The sequence below is a fragment of the Leptodactylus fuscus genome, chromosome 3 (assembly GCF_031893055.1).
Source record: "Leptodactylus fuscus isolate aLepFus1 chromosome 3, aLepFus1.hap2, whole genome shotgun sequence".
In the NCBI taxonomy this organism is placed as follows: domain Eukaryota; kingdom Metazoa; phylum Chordata; class Amphibia; order Anura; family Leptodactylidae; genus Leptodactylus; species Leptodactylus fuscus.
This window is the reverse complement of record NC_134267.1, coordinates 91,348,835-91,374,806: the sequence shown is the minus strand read 5'-3', so window position 1 is coordinate 91,374,806 and position 25,972 is coordinate 91,348,835. Positions and strand designations below refer to the sequence as shown.

Here is a 25,972-nt window from a genome sequence, read left to right as displayed (position 1 = left end):
AGAAGATGGAAACCGGCAGGATTGCCTAAAGCGGATATGGGCACAGGTGTGAACCTGCCCTAACTTAGTAAGAAATTAAAGGTCAGAGCTGTTAGTGTCCTAGGGTCAGAGCTATTATAGTGTCATGGGTCTCAAAGGAAAAAGGTGACCTGAAGAGTTCTGATAAGTTTATTAGGAGCACCATATTTGTGAACAGGGGCGTAACTACCGTAGTAGCAGCAGTAGTGGCGACCACAGGGCCTGGGACATTAGGGGGCCTGGCGACAGCCGCTACCACTATGTTTGTTTTTTTGTTTGTTTGTTTTTTAATAGTCCGTTACCTGCTGTATTAACTCCAGCAGCTAACAGGCCAATTTACTCACTGATCCTGGCTCTTGCTCACAGCTGCTGACGCTTCTTCTTTTGCGGAGGCTGTGAGCTTGGTTGGTAAGTGAGGCCATGGGCACGCGAACCCCACAAACATTATTATTATACTCGGGATGTCTTTTCAGACCCCTGAATATAATGATCGGAGGGCTAGAAGAGGTGAGGGGACATAAGAAATGCTGTTAATTACTCCTGGCTCCGGCAGTCTTTCAGGCCTACTTGCTGACTTCACAGATGTCACATGGGCAGGGGTCTGCATCCTTATACATCGTGATGCAAGCCCTAGATCACGTGACGTTTCTTTCAGTATTGTAGATGGCCAACATCACAGAGGAGTGCGCCGGAGCCAGGGAGAGGTAAGTAACAGTGCTCTTTTTGATTGTATCCTCCCATGGGTCTCCGATTATTATTCTCTGGGGTCTGAAAAGATCTTAGAGTATAATAATTGTTCATGGGTGATCCACAATGGGGTGTAATACAGGGGGCAAACAGTATTAGTCCCCATAGTGGCCCCTGCACACAGTATGATCCCCATAGTGGCTTCTGCACACATTATTATTCCCCATAGTGACTATGGGGCATAATACTGTGTGCAGGGGACACTATGGGGAATAATTAGGGTTGAGCGATCTTGAGATTTCAGGATCGATTTTAAAATCAGACTTTTGATCATTTTCCATTCGAGCCCGATCCCGATCCCAATTCCGATCCTAATGTAAGTCAAAGGGATTTTTTTCATTGATCAAAAAATTGGATTTTGAAAACTATCCTGTTCACTACACAGTGTGGAGTCCAAAAATTGAAACCTTCAATTTTGGGACTCCACGCTGTGTAGTGATTAAAAAATCTGCCGGCAACTTAGTCCCCCCACTTACCTGCACAGAACCGCTGCCGACTTCTCTCCCAGTGTGTATGCCGCTCCCCGGAGCTCCGTGCACCCCCGCCTCCCTAGGCTGGTGTAAGAAAAGCAGTGGTACCGCACACTCAGGGTTTTCCTAGTGTGGTGCTAGCAGAAATAGGGTCCTTCGACCCCACAGCGTATGCAAGAAAATGCTGCTGCACACACTTACTTAGAAGGGGTGCAATAATTTATTGAAGAAACAGAAAGTGTTACAATTGTTACGCCATGGACATAAAGAAAAACTGCATGTGTGAAAAAAAACTAGATCAGAGGGTAACGTTTCGGTCCGGGATATGGCATTGATACCATATCCCAGCCTGCCTCACACTAGATCGCTTCTGACGAAGGTTGTATGACCAAAACATTACCCTCTGATCTAGTTTTTTTCACACATGCCATTTTTCTTTATGTCCATGGCGTAACAATTGTAACGCTTTTTGTTTCTTCAATAAATTATTGCGCCCCTTCTAAGTAAGTGTGTGCAGCAGCATTTTCTTGCATTCCCTAGACTGGTATGACTGATGCAGGGAGAAGGCGGGGCTTGTTGTGGTTAAGGAGAGTGTGAGCGGGTTTCAGCTGGGGAGACGTGAGTGCATCACTTACCTGCCCACACTCTCCTAAGCCACATCAAGCCCAGCCTACTCCCAGCAATAACACTAGCCTAGGGAGGCGGGGGCACGCACTGCTCTCTGCTGGCGTGCGAAGAGAGAGGAGAGAACAACGGCCCGGAGCTCCGGGGAGCGGCAGCGGTTCTGTGCAGTTAAGTGGGTTGAGTGATCAGGATCGGAATTCGATTCCCGATCTTTTTTTTTTTTTTAGGTGGGATCGGAACCCGATCGTGAAATTTACTCAATCTGATCTTTTCCAATTCCGATCGCTCAACCCTAGGAATAATACTGTGTGCAGGAATGCGGAGGGGGGGATTTGGTCGGTCAGGGTCTTTGGGAGGGCCATGTCAAAATTTTGCCATGGGGTCCTGCCATTCCTAGTTCACTGTTCGTCAAACATATGAGATATTTACTAGACATAGTAGACATTTTCTGAAAAGACACCTAGCACTTTGTCAACCACTGCTGAAATTTATATAGGACGGAACAGAACCTTGTGTTATAATTCTGGATTTCATGCACATAAGGTAAAAATTGGCACAGAATGTGTACATATTTTATAACAGTATGTAGTATTAGAGAACTGAGAAGTCTGAAACATCACATAAACTGAGGTTTTCACATAGTAATAAATGCTCATCTCAATAAAATCAATACAAGGGTCTCGTTGTATATACAAGTACAGCAGTCATTGGGTAATGTTTGTTGGTAACTTCTACTTAATGTCTACAGTGTGTGGGCCAAACTGACTTGGTGGCCATGAAAGGATTCTTTAGTAACTTAAATGTGTATCTATCCAAGCATAGCTGTGCACAAATAAAACAAAGGGAAATCTGAATGGAGAACAGGAGCTCAGTCCCATATCCCATACAGCTGCATGTTCTTACTGTTAATACACATGGAAGGAAAAAGTTGCCAAGAGGCATAATGTGACTTAGTAAACAGAATAAGCATTGAAGGAACAGTTCCACTCATTAGCCAACTGGCAGGAAACCTGCCCATATTGTTCCAAATTCACTTAGGTTACATGACATTAAAGTAACAGAAATGACATCATGAAAAATATTAAAAAAATAAAATTAAATAATTCACTCTTATACTAAAGGCAAAGGTAGAAAGTGTCCAGGCAACATAATATTATTTTACTTTTTTATATTACTATTTTATTTCATATTTTACTTTTATATCCTCTATCTAAGCCACCTTCAAGATACATGTTTTTGAAGTGGAAACCTGCTTATCTCAACTTTCCTTTTTTAAATATCCTATAAGAGTAAGACTTATAAAGAGATTTGACTCTTAAAAGGAAAATTCTGACCAGTTGACATGTTTTACTCAGCCAACAAATGTCACACATCCCAGCATGTAAAGTGGTCGAAGAGGAACACTTGAGGTGGTTATGTGCTAAAGCAAACACTATTTTTAACGCTTGCTGCCCTAAAATAGTAGTGGAACTTAATGTGGTCTATGTACTAAAGCAGCTGCATTCTTAGACAGTTAATACACTTCAACACAGCATTTCGTAGCCTTGATCAGTTCCTTTCCACTACATACGACTAATACTCAGATATCAGTACTTTTATATTACAGATTCAAAATTAAGACCACAAGCACAAAAAAAAAAAAAATCAGTTCTTCTGTTGTCTAGTGTATGGTTGAATTTGTTTAATGCCACAAACTTTAACCTGAAATACTGTCATACATCATAGTCTTTCAAAGCAGATATTAGTGTGTTATCTAATTAGTAGAGATGAGCGAACACTAAAATTTTCGAGGTTCGAAATCCGATTCGAACAGCCGCACAGTGTTCGACTGTTCGAACGGGTTTCGAACCCCATTATAGTCTATGGGGGGGGAAATGCTCGTTTCAGGGGTACGCAACATTCGATCAAATTCTACTTACCAAGTCCATGAGTGGGGGTCGGGCTGGATTCTTCTCCCTGCGCAGCGTCCCCACGTCCTCTTCCGGCCTTGAATTCACTCTGCTAGGCATCGGGCCTAGGCAGAGCTGACTGCGCATGCCCGCGCTACAAGAAAATGGCCGCTTACAGTGTACAGCAGCCATTTTCTTGCAGCGCGGACATGCACAGTCGGCTCTGCCCAGGCCCGATGCCTAAGCAGAGTGAATGCAGAGCCGGAAGAGGATGCGGGAACGCTACGTAGGGAGAAGAATCCAGCCCGACCCTCACTCATGGACTTGGTAAGTAGAATTTGATCGAATGTTGCGTACCCCTGAAATAAGCATTTCCACTCCATAGACTATGCTGTGGTTGCTACATGGGGACTTAGCCTCAAAGTCAGTTTTGGTAAATGATGGCATCATTTTTTAAACTGTAATTTTTATTTAAAAAAAGTAAATGAACAACGATAAAACAAAAGATGGGTAACCTGGGGGCAACACGGTGGCTCAGTGGTTAGGGAAAAATGTAGGAAAAGAAGGATGGAAGGATACATACACACACACACAGACACACACACACGTCAACGTTGGCCTAACATGGACAATGATGTCAAGGATTCACCTATAGGTTACCAATGATATATATATATATATATATATATATATATATATATATATATATATATATAAAAATGGCAGCACTCCAACATTTAGAAAAAGCAGCGACGTTTCAGTTCTTATCTGAACCTTTTTCAATATATATATATATATATATATATATATATATATATATATATATATATAATCTGTATACAACACAGCCAAAACATTATACAGGGAAACAGTACAAGTGGGAGAGAAAACAGGGTGGGGGGAAGAGGGTAATAAAACAGGAAGAGGAGATCAGGTCCAATGTGTTATACAGTAGGTGTCCCAGTGAGAACATACGGCCTGAAATGCATCAATAGTATGGTCGAGGGTAGCAGTAAGAAACTCAAGGCTACAGACTGCCTTCATCCTGACCATCAATTCAGTGCCTAAAGAGGAAGAGATTTCTTCCAGTGGAGAGCTATAAGGGTCTTGTAGCAGTGCAGAGGTACAGAAACAATGTAGATTTCTTGTCTAGGTGGCACATTAAGCATATACTGTACATGAGGGGTCTAACGGGAGTCCCTATATGAAGAGAGCATCAGTAACCACTTTAACCTCCTGCCAAACAGAAACATCCAGCAGGAGTGGGGAATCTGGGGATTGAGAGCATGTAGGAGAGCCAGGGTGAAGTACCATTGCATGAGGGATTTGTACTGAGTTTCCCCAAACGTTATGCAGGTGGAAGACTTAGCTGCCCAAGACCAGATGATCTGCCATTGACCAGGCGAGGTCATGCCTTATCAGATCTTCAGACCATCGAATCATGTTTTTGTGAACAAGGGGAAGCTGTCCCTCCGTAGATGAGAGGAGTTTGTAAATGCCTGAATCCATTTGTGGAAAAAAGAAGCGACATGCCCTTTCTTCAGGTGGATTCCGCGGCTGATTCAGCCACGAACATCCTCCTCACGACACCTCCCTCCTGACTAGGCCCATTCATTTGGGCCTAATCCAGAGCAGAATACTGCGACTGGATGCCGATGCATATGGCATCCAGTCGTGGCTAGCCATTTTTTGGACCGGAATCTGAGGCAGGTTTTTTTTTGTTTGTTTTTACATTTTTTTGTTCCACTAGCAGGCTTGAACCAGCATATGATTGCTGATTCAATGTAATACAATGAAATACTCCTGTACTGCAGTGTATTGGGGATGTTGGCTTATGCAAACGTATAGGATGACAGCCTATATGATTACAACAGCTAAGTCAAGAGGTTAGTCCAGGGTTACCGATTAGACTTCTGGAGAAAACTTTATCTAGGGACTTAGGTCTGGGCCCCACATGGCGGAAATGCTGCAGTTAAAACTGTGGAGTTTTACATACCCTGCAAAGTGGATGGACCTCAGCCTACTTGTTTTTTGCTATTGTGACTACCCTGGAGGTAAAAATCTAGGCAAGTAAAAATACATAGCTCTGCTAAGAACAGTACTCTGCATACTGGTTTAGCCAGCATGTATGCCACAATAAGACAACCAAGTGACCTATTCCTAATCTTCAGATAAAGCAGAAATAACACAAACATATATGTTGCAATGCAACATAGTGCAAAGTTTGTTTTGTTGTAATGCAAAGTTTGTTTTCATATGAGCCATTACAAGATCTGGATAAGATTATATAGTATGTTAATATGGTCAAGTGTCATTATCCAAATGGTGGCAGTATTTTTTATGTCAAATTAAAAGCAGTGCCATTATTTCCACAGGGATTCCATCTATATTAAGGTATGACATCACTAACTGGCAAATATATAGGAATATTTATATAATAGATACAACTATTTATTGTAATATATGAAGTATATGTACTATACCTTTATAGCATCTAATGTATCCATAGTAACCACTTCAATATGTATTCTGGTATGTTTCTTTTCAGAGAGTATTTGTTTGGGACCTGGACGAAACAATAATCATTTTTCATTCGCTGCTTACTGGAACGTTTGCACAAAAGTACGGAAAGGTAAGATACAAAGCTGAGTCTGAACAGAGCTTGAATCTAGTATGCCCATTGGACTGGGATTTGTACTGTACTTGTCAATATTAGATATAACCGTTTCAGAAACACGGGTTAGATTTTATGGTCCTTCTTAGGCTGTGTTATTACTGTACCTATTACTTATAACCTAACTTTGTACAAAATGTTTAATGGTTGATTGTGCGCATGTACACTATGGTCAAAGACTGGGGGCAGGTTTGACATACAATACTTCACCCAATGTATCTGGAGGTCTGACTGGAGTCCAGTATGGATAGAATTTGTTGTATCTTAGGAGCCTCAGGAGAACCTTCATCAATATTAAATGAAGATTAACATATATAACATGTATAAGAAACACACAGAGCACTTTCTGCCACGTTTTTTCCCATGGCTCTTTTTTTACTACAGCCCGCTATGTGTAGTGTTAATCAGGTTTTGTCAAATTTTGGAATAAAATGTGTAAAATGTGATAATGTGCAACATTCAGGAGTAAATTTTATTGTTACTTACCAAATTAACAAGAAAAGAGAACATGTTATCTAAAGGAAATGTTACTTAGGTTACATGGAAATGGTGGAAATAAGGCAAATTTTGGCACAAATCTACTACAGCTGTACAATATCACGTAAAAATGGACTGAGGTTGCGCTTACATGATGCTGTTTTACTGTGGAACTGCATACAGTTATGAGTAGCGTTTTTCTTCTTGCCAGTCACATGTATTTACCGCCAATCGTCGGACCGCACCAGTACTTGCTCTTGCTTCATATGGAAAGTATAGGTGTGCTTCGACAATTGGCACTTTGTAGATGCGGCTGGGATCCCCTTTATTTAAAAATCACCCCATGTTGTTTGACTATCAAACCCAGCTAAAATGTGAATATAGAGTTGTGCATTCAAGCAAAAATGACTATTTGCTTTGCTTTATTTCAATGTCCTGGTGTTCAGGCTAGAAAAGCCTTGTCAGTTTTGACAAACCCTCCAAATGATACTTTATCCACTGACATCTATGCTATGATGGAATGCCTGGAAGCAGTGCTCTTGGCATGGTGAATGTGGTATGTTCCTGGAATGACGGCCATCAGAACTCCAGAGACACTCTTCTAGGAGGCCTGCAGTGTTAGACACCTGCTGTTTTTGCTTGGTATATCTTTGTATTATTTAACTCTTTGTTGTCAACTGGGCCAGTCTTTATTGCGTACAAGTAAAAGAAAGTTATTTATAGTATAGAGTATATAAGATACAGAATTATATATCTTATATACATTACTATGCAAAAGTTTTAGGCATTTGTGGGAAAATGCTGCAAAGCAAGAATGCTTTAATAAGAGCAGAACTGTTAGTAGTTTATTTTTGCGCGAACAAAAGTGAAATCTAAATGAAAGCAATTTGTTGTGACCACCCTTTGGATGAGGCGTCCTGGAACAAATTCTTATTGTTTTTGGAATAACTAGATAAACATTAGAATATCATCCAGGAGCCCAACTGTTTAAAGACCCAGTTCTAGCAACAATAGTCTACATGGCTGATGGACAGATATTTTTATGGATATTTGGTGACATATGGAATACTAGAATCACAGAATCTGGAAAGAATAGAAACTCTTTGTTTAATCTAATACTCCCATAACAAAACCAACATCCAAAAGTTTTCTTAAACTCATCCTAAAGCTACAACTGTGTGCGTATGTCAAGTCTGTGGTTGAATGGCAGCACAAGGATTATGTCCTCAATGGACCCATTTACTTTGCTCACTGAGCCCATGCTGCAAAACAGACCTGTTCTGAGTCTTGCCCCAGGCTCACGGCCCTCTACACAAATCTAGGATAATACAAAGGCGTGTGTATAGGGCTATTATAATATAATGGGTCAGTGTGCTAGCTGAGTGAACATGTATGAAGGCTTATACAGCCAGGCAGCAGACTACCCTTCAGAGATTTCAACTTTTCATGAAAGCTTGGTTACCCTTCAAAGAGGACCTTTCATGAATGTGCAGTTGTATATACTGCTAGAAAGCAGACGATGCGATGAATTCATCGCACCATCTGCTTTCCTGCTATGTGCCCCGGTGGTGAGATAGTGGGGAGTTATCGGTGCTGAAATTAATGGCACCAATGTCAGAAGGGCATTTCCCATAGCTTAACATCATCACTGGGTGGTAAGGAACACCTCCTTTGCCCTCAGACTGTACTCTAATATAGCCTAGTATTGTCAGAAGGGTGTGCCTTACCGCCAAGTAATGTTTCCGAGTTGTTAGGAATGCCCCTCCCAGTACAAGTCTATGGACAAGTACTGTCAGGGGGGGCATTCTTCACAGCTCAGCCATGACATTGAGCTATGGGAAATGCCTTATGGTACCACATATCCATGAAGACATGAAATGTTCTCTTCAAGGGACCCATAAGAGTTGTTTATATGGGTATAAACAGTATATCTCTATACTGAGCAAATGAATATATGTAGCTATTGAATCAGGTCTGTTATATGTGGTAACAATATGCTTATATGTGGTACTAGTATGCTTATTCAACTGTTAGAGCATCAAAAAGGACTGAAAAGAAATACTGAAATAGGAAAATACTTATGTCTCAGTATAGGAAACTCAGATTATGCAACCATTTTGTGCATAGATTTTTTTTTTTTGTGCATCATGGTTTTTCTCACAGTGCTTTTCACAGAAAAGGACTTTCTGCTTCAATTACACATTGTCGCTGCGCATATTCTTATGCAATGCGAATCCTACGCACTTTGCAAGGACTATAAAACTCTATGGTTTTTGCCTTGAATTTCCCATAGCAACAAGTCGTATCCCAGATTTCAATATTTAAGGCAGATTGTAAGGAATAAAGTGGTTTGAATGGTCAATGTGAAAAAAACTGCCACTTTTTGCTAAAAGAATTTTTATGAATTACACCCTGAAAAAATGTTTCAGCATGAGTTCAGTGTCAGTGAATCTCTGACTGTGCATTGACATGATGTTACATTTGCATTTTTTCATGTTGATTCAAAGACCTTGTAGAAAAAAGGATATGTATATGGCCCCATTCACTACAATGAGTATAGGGAATATTCAAATCTGTTTCCCAGGATGTAATTAGGAAAACAGTGCCTCTGTACGCTGCCTCTTAGGACAGCCCTCTTAACATCATGCATGACTTTTTCAAAAAGCCTAATAACATGATGCGGGGTTATTGCCAATCCAGTATATCCATTCCAAAAGAAACAGAATCCCAGCTGTGGACAGCACGGTTTCGATCTGGTTGGATCTCATCAGCACAGCGCAGTGAAACTGGTTTGGTGTAGTTACATTGTACACGGCAGTGAACTATACTCATATGAATAAGCCCTTGCTATGAGAATAAGCAAAGGTTTAGCAAATGGGTGAGACTTAGTCTGCCATTTACTTGGATTTAAGGCTGAATGATCCTCCCCCTTCTTTTCTGACTGATCCCCTTATTCTTCTAGACGAGTTATATTCTTTCCAAAACCTCAGAGAAAAATGGAGCAAATCAGTATATCAAAGCCCCTTATCCTTCTTTGTGATTCATTTTTAGTCTAAGAGGCCCTTTAAGAATTCAGTTTTTTTCCTAAACCTGAAGTAATCTGTTTTTTTTTCAGTGGATTTTAATGTTTCTTGTATTTGGGCCTGACAAATAAGCATGTGGTGATTGAGTAAGGGTGATATCACTGGATGAGCTAGCTTTCCTTATGACAGAACTACAGGTCCTGAGCACATGTTATTTGAATTTAGGAAAGTTTGTAATAATCCAGATGGAGCATTGCGGTAAAATACAGAACCTTGCCCGCTGTTTCATCTGCAGTTTGGGTTAAATAGAAGCATGACTGAACACCTCATTCATGTTCATCATTAACAATGTAAACCACATCCTTATGGCTTTGGTATGGCTGGCTGCTCATACTGGACTTGTTCCATCCTATTAATATTATAAATGTGAAAGTTTGTGAGTTTGGATGTTTGTGTGTTTGTATGTTTGGATGTTTGGATGTTTGTTCCTCAATCACGCAAAACCCGCTCGACCGATTTGGCTGAAAGTTTCCACAAACATAGTTAATACACCCGATTGCGCAATAGGCTACTTTTTGTCACAATAGCGCACATACGTTTGTGCCAGGACCCCCACAAAACCCAAACTCACACCACCATCTCTGCAATCTCACACACTTTGGACCATAGCAAGTCCCAAAATTCATATTGCCCTCTGCAGCCTCACCCCTAACCCCACACAATCACATATACATATACTTTACTGCTTTGCCCCTCACCTTACTGATACTCCAGGAGGCTCTCTTTAACGCTCCGGAGCAGCCATGTTTGCCGACCCCCACCGCTCTGACAATCCGCGACACCGCCCATCCATGTCAATACCCCTAGGAGGTCTAATAAATGCAAAAAAAAAAGTTTTAAAAAAAAGTAAAAAAAATATAAAGACAAATAAAAAGGATTAAAAATTCAAATCACCCCCCTTTCCCTAGAACACATATAAAAGTAGTTAAAAACTGTGAAACACATACATGTTAGGTATCCGCGCGTCCAAAATCGCCCGCTCTACAAAGCTATACAAATATTTTTCCTTTTCGGTAAACGCCGTAGTGGTAAAAATGGTCAAAAGTGCCAAACCGCCGTTTTTTCACTGTTTTGATTCTGATAAAAATTTGAATAAAAAGTGATCAAAGCAATAACATTTCCTGAAAATGGTAGAACTAAAAAGTACACCCGGCCCCGCAAAAAAAAGACGCCCTATACATCCCCGTACACGCACGTATAAAAAAGTTACGGCTGTCGGAATATGGCGACTTTTCAAAAAAAAAAAAAAAATAACACAGTTTTGGATTTTTTTAAGGGGTCAAAATGTAAATAAAACCATATAAATTTGGTATCCCCAGCATCGTAACGAAACACAGAATACAGGGGACATGTCATTTTGGTTGCACAGTGAACGCCGTAAAACCAAAGCCTGTAAGAAAGTCGCAGAAATGCATTTTTTCTTCAAATCCACCCCAATCTGAATTTTTTCCCTGCTTCCCAGTACATTATATAGAATAAATAATGGTGGCATCATGAGGAAAAATTTGTCCCAGGAAAAATTAAGACCTCATATGACTCTGGGAGTGGAGAAATAAAAAAGTTATGGGGTTTAGAAGGAGGGGAGTCGAAAACGAGAATCAAAAAATGCCATCGGCGGCAAAGGGTTAACTTCAAATACTTCTGTCCCAAAGTCACTATGTAAAGTTTCTCACAACACCGTATAGCAGCTCAAATACAAATTAACTTCAACACAAAAGTCTCACGTATTCTCTGAATTATAGAAACAACAAGATACAAACTTACATTTCATATCCCATACCTTATACATACTACGAAAACCTTACCTGTGCCTGTATATACCCACTTCTACAATCACCGCAGACGAAGTCGCGGGTACCGGCTAGTATTTATATATCTGAAATTTACCTAATTTCTGTAGTCACCTTGCAAGGCTGCTGCATAATACTGATCCCAGCTCACATTGGCCCCATATTTATTAGTCTTCATTGGTGTAATGTACTGGCAATTTTACCCCACAACATGACGGAGCAGGTGACTCGTAGAGCACGTACCCTGATATGATAGTGTCAGCAACACCAGTGACAACCCAATTATGGTATTTTCCTATAGGGCCCCTCTGCTCTTAACTCTAAACCTAAACAGAAATGTCCATTATGTCTGATAGTCCAATAGAATTACTATTCCTCCAAATACGTACAGGAGATTATATTGATATAGTGATTTATGGCTAATGTACATTTCATGATTGCCTTATATTGCTGCCCAACCAGCTGTCATTGACATGCAAGTATAAGTATGGCCGAGATCCAGAACCTGAAGATTACCTTGTACAGTAAACATCTCAAGCATCTTCAAAATATATCCTTCATAATGTGAGAATGAATGTCCATCATTTATAATGCTTTCATATTAATGCATAGACTGGAGCATTGACCGTGATGACACCATAAGGCTTCTACACATCTATTTTTAGGAATCTACTAGGGTGACAAATTTCCACACCGGTATGTGACCCATTGTGACCTGTCATTGATGATGAATTTTGCAGATGTCATGTCATGAGTTGTATCATTTGAGTTTACACAGATTTTAGGAAATGGCAGTTCACATGTAAATGCAAGATATTACAATAGGGGAAAGGTCTTTAAAATGTTTTAAGGGCTGGTTCTATAAGGTAAGATGGATTTTTAAGGTAGTGTGACCTTACTGTGTCCTTTTTGTGTGGTGTATTGTATTGATCTATAGGGTAAAGTATGGCAGCCATTTCTAGTGGTGAAAATAATGATTCATAAGGTAACCAATAACACAGAGCAGATGTTATTTTCACCATTATGACAGTATATATGACAAATAATTCCTTATTTTTCAGTCTGTGCGCAAGCATTATACCCTTGGCATGCACTTGATTTTAATATATTTTAGATCAAAGGCCCGCTCTTAGCGAAACGCAGCTAAAAAAAAAAAAAAAAAAAAAAAACGCTGCAGAGAAAAGCACAGTGAAAAGGCATTGTGTTTTTTCTGCAGAATTTTTCATTGAGTTTTTGTTGCGTTTTTCTCTGCTTTTTTCCTTCCCTGGCTAAATCTATAAAACACTTGCGATTCCACAGCTAAAATTGACATACTGCTTTTTTTTTTTTTTTTTTTTTTTTAAAAAAGCAGCTTTTCCACAGCTCTTTTTTTAATGTGATATGTGAATGACATTAACCAAAATCTCATTCACTTTGCTGATACTGTATAACACTACGGTTCTGGTAAGTGGGGCATTAGCCCATAGGAGTTATATCGCATCAGAAAAAAACATAGCTGCTTTCTTCCAAAATCACTAGTGGATGTAACCAGAGAATCTGGAAGCAACAAGGCAGAACGCTTCCTTGGATAGTATTGTAAACAGAAGGCGGGCACCTAAGCAGTCCCAATGTAGAATGGGGCTGAACCTATTTTGTTGTGTAATGACACAACAATTTATTGGTATACAAATGGCAGTAAGTTGAGGGCACTGCATTCACTAGACGAACTCGCTTGTTTTCCTTGACGTTCCAGTAATGTACAAAGAAAGTATGATGGGTTCCATTATGTATTTAATTGTCCAAGAATATCTGCATACAACACATTTTGGGGCTACGACCCCTTTGTCAAGATCATAAAGGCACACCAAGAAAAGGAGCATATTAGTTTTTCTAAGCTTCAAGACTCTTTCCCATTGGCCTTTCCTCATGTTTCCTAACATGACTGAAGTGCTTGAGGCGCTCCTACACAAGAGTGAGGTTGTTCTTGTAAGAATATATCCATACGTTTTTATTCAATACAATACCTTGTTGGTCAACAGGGGATATAAACATTGTGGATTTATCACAGCAAGAGCAGCGCCGGTACAAAATTCATGGTCATTGCTGCGGATTTTCCTCTGATTTTACTCTGTGCATTGCAAATAATTCAGTCATCAATGACATCTGAGTATCCAGGGGCCGAGTGCACATGAAGGACAGGGGTTTCCAGCCATTGGGATCCTTAAAGGGTGTACAATGATTAGACAGAAACACCACAACAACATGCTGCCAACCTGCCATCTGAATGAACCATTAGATTGGTATGGAGTGAATAACTACACCTGCAGTACATAACTTCTGATAATACCCTGGACATTGCTTATTAACACTTGACTGCAGCATTTCCTTATCTCCTTTGTAGTCATATGTAGTGGATCACAATCCAGAGAGGTAACATAAGACTGAGTACAAATCCTTTCTCAGTGGGGAATTGGGTTCAATAGTTTGGTTGATGAGACAGCACATGTGTTGGAAGTCTATCTTCATCTGTTAAGTTTATATGGTACATTCCAATGCCCTTATTAACAATTTTTTCGCCACCCTGTGACATTGATCTCTTGCTGGCATGTGTTACTTAATCTTATTTTAAGATTTTGCATATAATGGAGACTTAGGTTTCAGCTTTTCTTTGCACACATAGGAAAGCAAATACTCTAAAATACACTGGGATAACGAATTCTAATCGTACACCATATACCATTAATGTCAGGGCCCCATGTGGTATAAAAGCCACAGATTTGTCACGGAGAAAAAGCCACGGCAAAAACCGCAGCATTTTATATTCCCTGTGAATCTCATCCATACACTGCAGAAAAATACATGCAGCGGAAATGCTGCGATTTCTAAAACTGGAGAGGTTTTGGAAATCGCAGCATGTTAATTATACCTACGGAAATGCCAGCGGTTTCTCTATAGGTATAATGGAAGCAGAAAATCCTCTGCAGACTTTCTGTGAGAAAACGGTGATGTGTTGCTGCCGTGGTTTTACCCACAGTGCTTTTTGGCTGCAGCCCACTATGTGCGCCTTAGCCTAAAGGTGTTGTCCAGCGTCCAAAAGTTATCTGCACATATATCTACAGCAGTGCTATATATTCACTGTTGCCTTGTGTAGCCTTTTATTGGCTTTATTGTACTTGAGACCCCTTGTATCACTATTAATCACATGTAGTGAATCTGTGAAGAAACTACATTTCCCAAGATTTATCTCCCTGTGTTTGCTGCTCACAGAGGGGAGGAGGGGAGAGAGCTTGAAAAACATCCCAGCACCATGTGACCTCAGATGTGGGAGTGATTTATTATTTGTGATTCCATTGGAGGGGAGATCAGGCAGATGTATTATGGGAAATGTAGTTTGTTCATAGATTCACTGCATGTAAATAACAGTGATAGAAGGAATCTCAAGTAAAATAAAGCCAAGAAAAGAATGCACAAGGGAACACTGAGTATTTAGTACTGCTGTGGATGTATTTGCAGATAATTTTTGGAAACTGGATAAACCCATTTAATAAATAGCTCCTTGCACACAGAACTTGCTAGATCCAGATTAATCATAATATAAGACTTGCTTATGCATTAAGTCTGACTGTGGTTAAACGGGTTGTTTCATTAAGGTAATCCATTTCCATATGCAAAGTTAATTTGCTGCAGCATTATATTGTTACAAATGCTATGAAGTGAAGGAGTCTTCATACCTGCAGTAGCAGAGGAGGAAAGATGGCTGCTCCACTTCCTTCCTACTGAGTCGGACAGTGCTCTGCAAGCTGTAAGGTTTGTTCCCTGGCAGCTCCGCGGTCTGCCTCCATTGGAGGTAGAGAACTTTCTAACAATCTTGCGGGGGGTTGGAGGGGGGGGGGGGTTGTTCCACAGTTGAGTCAGCTGAAGAAAGTGGCATTATTTGATTCAAGTTCATTTCCATTTTTCTCATTAAAAACATGAATCAGCTTCCTTAAAGGTCCATTGCAGAAACATTTTGGAAGAGTGGTGAGAGATAAAAAAAAAAATAAATAAAAAAAAAAAGGACACATATTTGACGAGTTTATTAGACTTTTATAGAAAAACTTTAGCTTTGAAAGTGGTACATAGTGTTGGGAGAAATTGTCACCAGCTATACGCTGACTGAAGACTGTTTTGCTGCTCGGACGACCAATAAGAAGCTGTAACGTGGGAAAAAGCAGCAAAGCTTTACATAGGTCCTTGTTTTGCACAAATGTCCTCCGGCGTAAAGGCCCTTTCACATGGGTTTTTGATCAGGCCAACAAGCATTTGTATGATCGCTGACTCCTGATCATTACTCCGAGTAGACATGGCAGCTATCAACCAAAAGAGAAGTCCTCATTCATTTATAAGCTCGCCATATCTTTTTACATCAGTAGCACATCATCTTGTGGACACAAAGGTTATGCTGCTGACAATATACACATAATTTGAGGACAAAACAATCATAGTAACAATTGTCGCCCCCATACAGTTTGCAGCAGGCCATTTAAAAAGTCCTCTAAACAAGAGACAATCGACCTGTTACACTGCGAATTATCACTCACTATGACCAGGCATTGGCCCATGTAATAGGACCCTAAGTTATGCTCAGTGTAGCTGTATTTTTAACTCCCTAAGTTCCCTAAGGCCCTGTTCACATGTTCAGGATTTGATGAGGATTTAGGCGTGAAATCTGCACCTACAGGTAAATCCTCATTACATTATGTACTCATTCAATACAAGTGTATGAGATATTTTATATCTCAGAAAGATTCCCCATTGGTTTTTGTCTGAGTTGCTAAAAGAAAAAATAAGTGTCCAGAAGGATTAATCTGTTTATCCATGTTTCGGATTCTGCATGGAAAAGCTGTGGCTTGTCATTCAATGGGGTTAAGAATCTGTTGGTATGTCCTTTGCACAAAAGTGAATAAAAATAAAGGTATTGATCTATCAAGAAAAATTATGCATAATAGGTTACATATGGTATACTGTCATCAGCAGGAATATATGGGAGCTTTAATGGGGCAAAGTCCTTTAAATTCTAATCCCAAAATGCAGTGCGCCCCTGCTCCTTAGCAAGTCATTTCCACTAGTTACTTCTTTGGTATGTTAGACTTGAGTAATTGGAAAGTGATATACGACTTGCAGGGCTGAGCAAGGGGCAGAGCACTACATTAGGAAAAAGCTCTTCATTTTGGTTCCTTGACTGCCACTTCTAGAGGTCCAGTTTAGCTTTATTAAAGCAACTTAAAACCTTTACTGCTACTTTAATTTTATGATATGTACTTATGGGTAAATACTCAATAGCATAGAAATAAACAGACATGAATGAGGGTGCAGACAGCGGCAGGAAGAACATTACGCCAACGCCAGTGTTGACACAACTCTGGAAAGCACTTTACCAACTTTTATAGTTTAGAGATTTCAAAGAAACTGAATAAGACAACTGTGATCCCATGCCTGATGTGAATAGTTTTAGTCAAGTTACATATCTCATTGAGACTTTGTAATACTTCATGTTTTAAAGGATTCACCAACAGCTGTGACTCTTGGATTGCGGATGGAAGAAATGATTTTCAACCTCGCCGATGCACACTTATTTTTTAATGATTTGGAGGTAAGCCAGAATCTTTGGTGTGTGTGTTGCTAAATTTGGGCTGGGAGTGCTCGCCCAAGCAGCTGTTGCTTTCTCATTTGATGAGCAGAGATATAAAACTAGCATGTTTACCAAACAATCTGTTATACGTATGTGCCTTTCTATAGGACTTATTAGAAAATGGCAGATGAATGAGTGCCTAGTGGTATGTGGGCAATACCTTTATTACCAACTAGGTAGACCTGACTGTTTTGGGACATTTTTTTGCCCTGGCTATTGTTAAGTTATGAATAAAATCCCACAAAACTACCATATCTATGACCAGCCCAATAGAGGTTTCTCAGAATAATAAACCAATGATATGCAGTGGTTTATCAAACTTTCAGAAGTTTCTATATTTTTCTATCAATTTGACCTAAAACTACATCAGGTTTTCACAAATCCTAATATTAGATAAAGGCTCAGTTCACACGTAGTTTTTTAGTCAGGCTTTTGAGGCCGAATTTGCCTCAAAATCCTGACCAAAAAGACGGTTCCCATTGAAATCAATGGGAGCCGGTCAGTTCTTTTTTCCGGGAGCCGTTTATTCCAGCTTCCGGAAAAAAGAAGCGACTTGCTCATTCTTCAGGCGGATTCGCCTCGTGAATGAATGGGCCTCCTCCCAACTAGGCCCATTCATTGGGCCTAATCTGGAGCGGTTACCTGTTTTTTGGTCCGGAAACTGAGGCAGCCTCCGCCTCAGTTTCCGGACCAAAAGAACCCGTGTGCAGTGCCGCACCTCCCATGAGGCGACCTGAAGCGAGCGCTTCAGGCGGCGCTATGCCAGGGCCTCAGGGAGGGCGGCATTTTTGCTTCCCTAAGCCAGTCCAGGACAAGCTGTCCTGGACTGGCTTATCACCGAGCGGTGGTTTGGGGAGGCCACTGGAGCAGCGCTGCTCCAGCAGCCTCCCCTCACGCTCAGGCAGAGAGCAGGCAGTCTCCGGGCCTACTCTCTGCCGGCGAACGTCGCTAAGCCCCACCCCCTACACTCGGCCACACCCCCGACCCACCCGGCCATGCCCCCGCTCCGCCCCCTCCTCCCGGCGGGGGGGGGGGGGGCGGCTTTCTGCAGTTAGCCTCGGGCGGCGAAAGGAGCAGGCCAAATAGAACCAAGTCAAATGAATGAGTGAATACATTTCAACTCGGTCATTTATTTATAGAAGAAAATGATCCAATGTCATAAAAAGTGAGTGAACCTTTAAAATTAGCAGATAATTTGAAGGTAACATTAGAGTCAGGTCTGATCTTCACAACATGTTTGTGAAAGTGTATTATAGCATGAAAAAAAGATTTCTGAGGTCCTCCTCCAAAGAGTTGTTGATGCTCATCAGGCTCAAAAAGATTATAAAACCATCTCTCAAGAGTTTGGATGCGACCAACCCGTAGTCAGACAGATTATGTACATGTAGAGTAAATTCAAGCCCATTCTTCAGGAATGGTTGAATGCTGCTGCCCAGCTGCAGTTGCTAAAGATCAATAATATCTGTGGATGGATGAGAAGTATTATGTTTGGAGAAAGGAAAGCAATGCATTCCAACATTACAACTTCATTGCATCTCTGAAATTCGGTGGTATTATCATGGTTCAGGTCTTCATTGATGTAGCAATGAATTCTGATTTATACCAGCAAATTCTAAATAAAATGTCAGGGCATTTGTCCGTGAGCTGAATTTCAAGAGAACTGTGAGTCATTCAGCAAGACAACAACTCGAAGGCCCGTTTCACCTCTGCGTTCGGGTCGTTCCATTCCCCTCTCCGCATGAAAAGTGCACAGAAAAATGTGGTGCAAGCAGCATTTTTCTCTTCACATTTTTCATGCGGAAACAACACTGACCCCATAATAGTCTATGGGTGTGTGAGTTTCCTAAGGTAACCGCTTTTTTTATGCGGATTAGGTTTCTGTCGGGGGGGGGGGGAGGGAATCCCCAAGTGGACTGCACGAACAGAAACCCATGCACAGATGTGAACCGGGCCTAAGCACACAAGTTGCTCTACCAAGAAATGGTTAAAGCAACCATTTGTCTGTATACAGCATACGCTACTGTTGTGCATTGCGTGTTGTATAGAGCCTTTGTACAGTGTTATGACATATGAAAGGTCAAATTTCAGGCTGTTCGAGGTATTCGATTCTAATCGTACACCACGAGGCAAACGCACTAAAAATTCGTATCCCCTCCCACCTTCCCTGGTACTTTTTTTGCACCAATAACTGTGCAGGGGAGGTGGGACAGGAACTACAACAACGGAGGCATCGAAAAAAATTGGAAAAAGTAATTGGCTGGCTAATTCAGGTGACCTCCAATTTATATGAATGGTCCATTTCAGATTTGGGTCATATGAGACTGTGAACTATGTGACTGTGAGACAGGGATAGATGTACAGGCAAGGTTAGGTAGGGATTACCTTTATTTAGGGGGGAATGTTACTCACCCAGCTCTTTAGGGCTCTATCTGGTCGGGATCCCTGTCAGCTTGCGATATGCGCAAGCTGACTTTTTCCCATAGGAATGCATTGTCCAGCGTTGATTGGCCGAATTCCATACAGAGTACAGCATTCGGCCAATCAACGCTGGTTTTGCCAGAGGCTCGTTTGTGAGGAGGCAGAGTCTAAGATCGGTCCACAGCAGTCTCCATTGTGGTCCGATCTTAAACTCTGCCTCCTCCCGCAGAACCAGCGTTGATTGGCCGAATGCTGTTCTCTGTATGGCATTCGGCCAATCAATGCTGGTCAACGCATTCCTATGGGAAAAAGTCAGCTCCCGCATATCGCAAGCTGACAGGGATCCCGACGAGATAGTGGCGTAATACAGGTACTTGGGAATGATGTAGTAGAGCTGAGTGTGCGCTGAGCTCTGCTACACCCGAGATGTGTGTGATAGGAGGAGTAGATGGAGGGATGGTTGGGTGTAGTGCAAAGCTGTGTGTGACAAGAGGAGTAGATAGAGGGATGGTTGGGTGTAGTGCAGAGCTGTGAGTGTGACAGGAGGAGTAGATGGAGGGATGGTTGGGTGTAGTGCAGAGCTTTGCGTGTGACAGGAGGAATAAATGGAGGGATGGTTTGTTGTAGTGCAGAGCTGTGTGTGTGACAGGAGGAGTAGATGGAGGGATGGTTGGGTGTAGTGCAGAGCTGTGTGTGTGACAGGAGGAGTAGATGGAGGGATGGTTGGGTGTAGTGCAGAGCTGTGTGTGTGATAGGAGGAGTAGATGGAGGGATTGTTGGGTGTAGCAGAGCTCAGCTCACGGCCAGCTCTGCTACATCTGAGATCGGACCACAATGGAGACTGCTGTGGACAGATCTTAGACTTTGGCTCCTCACAGACGAGCCTCCGACAGAACCAGCATTGATTGGCCGAATGTTGTACTCTGTATGAGATTTGGCCAATCAACGCTGGTCAATGCATTCCTATGGGAAAAAGTCAGCTCCCGCATATCGCAAGCTGACAGGGATCCCAACGAGATAGTGGCGAAATACAGGTACTTGGGCATGTTAGATGCCCCCAGACATGCTTACCCTGCTGTCCCAGTTGCATTCCAGGGTGATGGCATCATTTCCTGGGGTGTCATAGTGGACTTGGTGACTCTCCTGAGTCGAAGTGTGGCTTCCCCTGAAACAAAGCATTTTTCCCCATAGACTATAATGGGGTTCAATATTCGTTCAACTAGTCGAATATTGAGGGGCTATTCCAAACGAATATCGAATCTCAAATATTTCACTGTTCGCTCATCTCTAATGTTATGCAGAACAATAAGCTAATATACAGTATGCAGCCACTAATGTAAAAAAAAGCACCTGTCAGTAGAGTTGAGCGAACAGTAAAATATTTGATATTCGTTTGAAATAGCCGCTCAATATTTGTGTAAAAAGTACATCTGAACCTTTTATGCATGTTGGGAAAGGCCTCATTCACATCTGCGTTTGTATTACATCCGAGAGAGTCTGCATGAGGACCCCCCGAACGGAATATCAAAGGCAACTGCAAGCAGTGTGCAGTAAAAGCACACAGACCCCATAGACTAAAATGGGGTCTGTGTACTTCCCGCCAGATCACCGCAGGGATCATGCAGACAGGAAAGTAGTTCACAATCTACTTTCCTGCCCACATGATTTGTGATCGCGGGACTTGCAGACGGACATCATTATAGTCTATGGGGTCCTTGTGCTTTTACTGCACACCGCTTGTCGTTGCGTTCGGTATTCCGTTCGGGGGTTCCCATATGGACTCCTCGAAGGGAATACTGAATGCAGATGTTTACGAGGGGTAAGTTTTTTTGGGGACAGTTGTCAGCTGAACAAACATTTAGAAAGTGGATGTTGAAAGTGTGTGACCAAACAAGAGGAAGATGAGACCCCAAGGACTGTTATAAACTTTTCAAGATAATATTGTCTGGCAATGTTGTAGCACAAAGTGATATCCTGTATGTGTCTCTGTGCCCACCCAGTGGTTGCTTTGTGAATTGTTGCCTTGCAAGCGTTTTCTTAGTATGGTACACTATTGTGTTAAATTAATTTCTTCATAAACTGGATCCCTTAACCAACTTTGAGCAAAGTAAGGGTGCAGTCACACGGAGGAAAATGGTGAGGAATTTGGTGTGGAATTTCAGCGCTGAAAAAAAGCTTCCCATTGACTTCAATGGGTTCTTTTTTGTTTCTGCTAGCACACCAAATTCCTCACCATTTTCCTCCATAAGGAGGATGACCACTTCCGAAGCATGCATAAAACATGACCTATATAATGCTATAATGTAATAGTAACAATGCAGCAAAGAAGTTATTCAGCAATCTTAAAAACATGAAAAAGAAATCACATTACAACTCCATAACTTCAATAAATGACTTTACAATGGTGCTGAAAGTTTTCTCTAATCCAGTTTCCAGGTGTATTCTTCCTTCAGTTAGACAAGTGCGCTGGACATTCCTTTATAATTAGCAAATCATATTTAAGACGTTTTCCATGCGACACATGTGGACTATTATGCGGTGTAATAGTTTGGTATTAGTTTGCTTGTTATATCCCTTTGGTCCTAATAAAACAAGCATGCCACAGATTACCCCTGCATCAGATGGCTTAAAGCTAATGAAAGATTATTATTCTAGCTATCTGCTCTGCTGCCCTTGAAATTGTAAAGCTCTTGAGCAATCCACCAATATGGAACTTTCCGCAAGTAGTTTTATCTACTATAGTTATGCAACACATATTGGTTTATCGATTTGGTGGGATATTGTATTTTATCATCAAAAGCTAAATTATATGAAATATTGTTCATCTACCACGATATATAAAGTGTTAATCTACTCCTGAAAGGTGATCGTGATATGCCATCATATTAACGTTTGCCATGTTGAAATAGTCTCATCATAACGAGAAATGCAAAAACGCTAATGGAATCAGGGAGAACCTTGGGAAATTTAAGAACATGAAGTAGCAAAAATGAGTGAAATAAAGAATTTGCCATGCCATTGAACATGCAACTAGAAAATTAATTATTCCAAAATCATTTTCTGTCCTTACAATGGGATCTCATATTATACAGCTCCTTAATTCTGAAATGAAAGATACTGCTCAGCTTATGGAATGATGGAAAGTTGCAAGATTTGTTTTTTAAAGTTCTTCAATTGATTCCCCAAACCACATACTGCCGTTTCTTTTGTTAGTTCTTAAAAATCGTTATTAAGAATAGTATATAGCTTCACTAAGTTTTGCATATCTATGTTTGATATTTTAGTTATGTTTAGAAACACTGTAATTTGGTGCCATCTACTGGCCAAAAGTTGTTACACATTCAACAGTAAAGTGCAAAGTAAAAGTGTCAATATAGTTTGCAGTAGACTTTATTTTTATACTGCTTTTTATTAATTTTTTCATATATTTTGTTCTTTAGGAATGTGATCAGGTCCATGTTGATGATGTCTCTTCAGATGATAATGGCCAAGACTTAAGGTACTGTATCAGATTTGAACAATAAATGACAGTATTATAGTGAAAAAAAGAGAAAACATTGAAATTGTGGCAGTAGTTAGGAGTGTCCTGATTTTACTATAGGCTATAAAGAATTTAAGTTAATATTTTATTCTTTATAGTGTGCAGATGGTAAAGATGTAGCAGGTTTTTTTTTTTTTTTTTTTTTTTTTACAATAGATCATATTTTCTGAACTGTATGTACAATAAAACATAGCATCCCTAGTTTAACATGTCCTACATGCTAATACTATAATTTCTCCTTGTCCTCTATTTGTTGATGTGTATCAATACTTCAGGGCTCTCTTCCTTAAAGGGGTATTTCCAACTCAAGGATCCTATCTATAATGCTAATTTATATCAATTCCATAGATTTCCTAAATACATTGCTTTGGAAATGCTGTATTGCCTGCTATGTTAGATTATTCCTCCCATTGTTTGCAGTGTTTCCTTGGTGCCTGTCCTGTGAGAATAGGTTGGAGTGATGACTCCTGGCTCTCTGGACGGGCTGAGTTCTCTCATTTGCTCTGTGGTCAGGACAATCAGTTCAACTAATTTCAGTTTGCTGATAAAAGCTCGGACAGTGTGTAAATCTCTCTATGTAAACATAAAGATGATTTTGAGCTTACTGCATATCTGTTCTCTGTAGAAGAAAAGCAAGTACTCTCTGTAAAACTGCAGGGATTCTCTTGTGTTCTTCTCCTGCTTCAATATTCCTTCATCAGTCCATTTTTCACTCTACCTCTTTTCAAACATTCCCATACAACCTGTAGATTGACTCTTAAGACTAGCATTGATAAAGCATTTCAAGACCTTGCAACTACACAGTCTATCACAATGCAATATCACTTTTTAATGCACGTACCATAGTGTATGCTTCAGTGTTTGTTTCTTTATCTCCCATTCCTTTTAGATAGTAAGCTCCTATGAACAGAACTCCTATGTATCACATTAAATCACTAATTAGTTTTTGTTTTTTTATAATATCTGAGGTGAACAAATATAAATCTATTTCTGTTTCCCCTTTTTTGTGCAGAATTTTAAGGGTTTTAACTTTTTTTAAGTAGCATTTTTTTTTCTTTTAAAGTTCTTACAGTTTTGCCACTGATGGATTCCGGGCAGCAGCAAGCAGTACAACACTCTGCTTACCAACTGGTGTGAGGGGTGGCGTGGATTGGATGAGAAAGTTGGCGTTCAGATACAGACGAGTAAAAGAGCTGTACAATACATACAAGAACAATGTAGGAGGTATTTTACATTTATTTTCAGAATCTCAGTAACATGGTTCTTCATTACCAGAAAGTAAGGAAATGAAATATGCTGGTACTGTGCTTAGTAGTTCATAGCATTGCGATTCTTAGACCAGATAATTTTGTCCCTGCATGGGCTAAGGTCATTCTGCTGTGTATTAAGCATCGCATTCACACAAACATTTACAATTGTACAATAGTTTTCTGCAGTGATGTAACTAGGAATGGCAGGGCCCCATGGCGAACTTTTGACATGGTCCCCCAAGATCGACGCAGAAGACCCCTAACAACTCCCCCTGCATTCCTGCGTGCTCTATTATGCCCCATAGTGGCCCCTGCGCACAGTATTATGCTCCATAGTGGCCCCTGCACACAGTATTGTGCCCCATAGTGGCCCCTGCACAAACTATTATGCCCCATAATGGCCCCTGCACACAGTATTATGCTCCATTGTGAACACCCATGAACAATCATTATACTCTGGGTTCTTTTCAGACCCCAGAGTATAATAATCAGAGATCCAGGGGAGGATACAAACATAAAAAACACTGTTACTTACCTTTCCCTGGCTCCGCTGCACTCCTCGGTGGTGTCGGCCATCTTTAATGACGTCCAGGACGTCACATGACCCGGGATGCAGGCCTTGGTCATGTGACATCAGGGATGTCACAGACGTAGGACTGAAGCCTGCCCACAAAGGTAAGAAACACTGTTTTTTATGTTCGTTCCCTTACGTCTCCTGGGCCTCCGATCATTATACACGGGGTTCTGAAAAGACCCCCAAGTATAATAACAACGTTTGTGGGTCCCACGTCGTCATTTACTGATCTCGGCTCCTGCAGCGGTAGTGGCTGTCGCTGGGCCCCTAATGTTCCAGGCCCTGTGGCAGGTGCTACCACTGCTACCCCGGTAGTTATGCCCCTGGTTCACTGTATGACTGTTCATTTTCAGCAGGGTAATAGAAGGTGAAAAAGTTGTAGTTAAAGTTCCCTTTCAGTAACGTAGATGATGAAGAGAATCTTTTTGTTAGACTGTATTTGTAACATTGTTGAACAACTTTTGGACATCTAGTGTCACCAGTTGTGTACATTAAATTGTTTTATTTCAATTCAGTGGCATCCATATATTGTTAAGCCTTTTATTATGGGCACCTAGTTTATGTGACCCCAGTCTGACCACCTGTACAGAGCTTGTTCTCCTGTGGAGATATAATGTTAATCTCTCCTTTGTGGGTGAAATCCAGTAAATTCATATCAGATAATTAATAAATTTTTTGTTATTTATATGGCACCAAACATATTGCACAGCACTTTACAAATCATAGGACATGTACAAACAAAGTTATAAATTACAGAGTAATAAATT

General features: G+C 40.8%; 1 protein-coding gene across 6 annotated transcripts in view; it reads left to right on the top strand.

The window, feature by feature from the left end:
* Positions 1-25,972, top strand: part of EYA4 (EYA transcriptional coactivator and phosphatase 4) — a 195,689-nt gene that overhangs the window by 155,915 nt on the left and 13,802 nt on the right. For all 6 annotated transcript variants that reach the window (XM_075267939.1, XM_075267943.1, XM_075267942.1 and 3 more), the window contains 4 exons: positions 6,297-6,380; positions 17,294-17,383; positions 23,281-23,339; positions 24,445-24,605. In XM_075267939.1, coding sequence (XP_075124040.1) covers positions 6,297-6,380; positions 17,294-17,383; positions 23,281-23,339; positions 24,445-24,605 — 394 coding nt within the window. The remainder of the gene's footprint in view (positions 1-6,296; positions 6,381-17,293; positions 17,384-23,280; positions 23,340-24,444; positions 24,606-25,972) is intronic.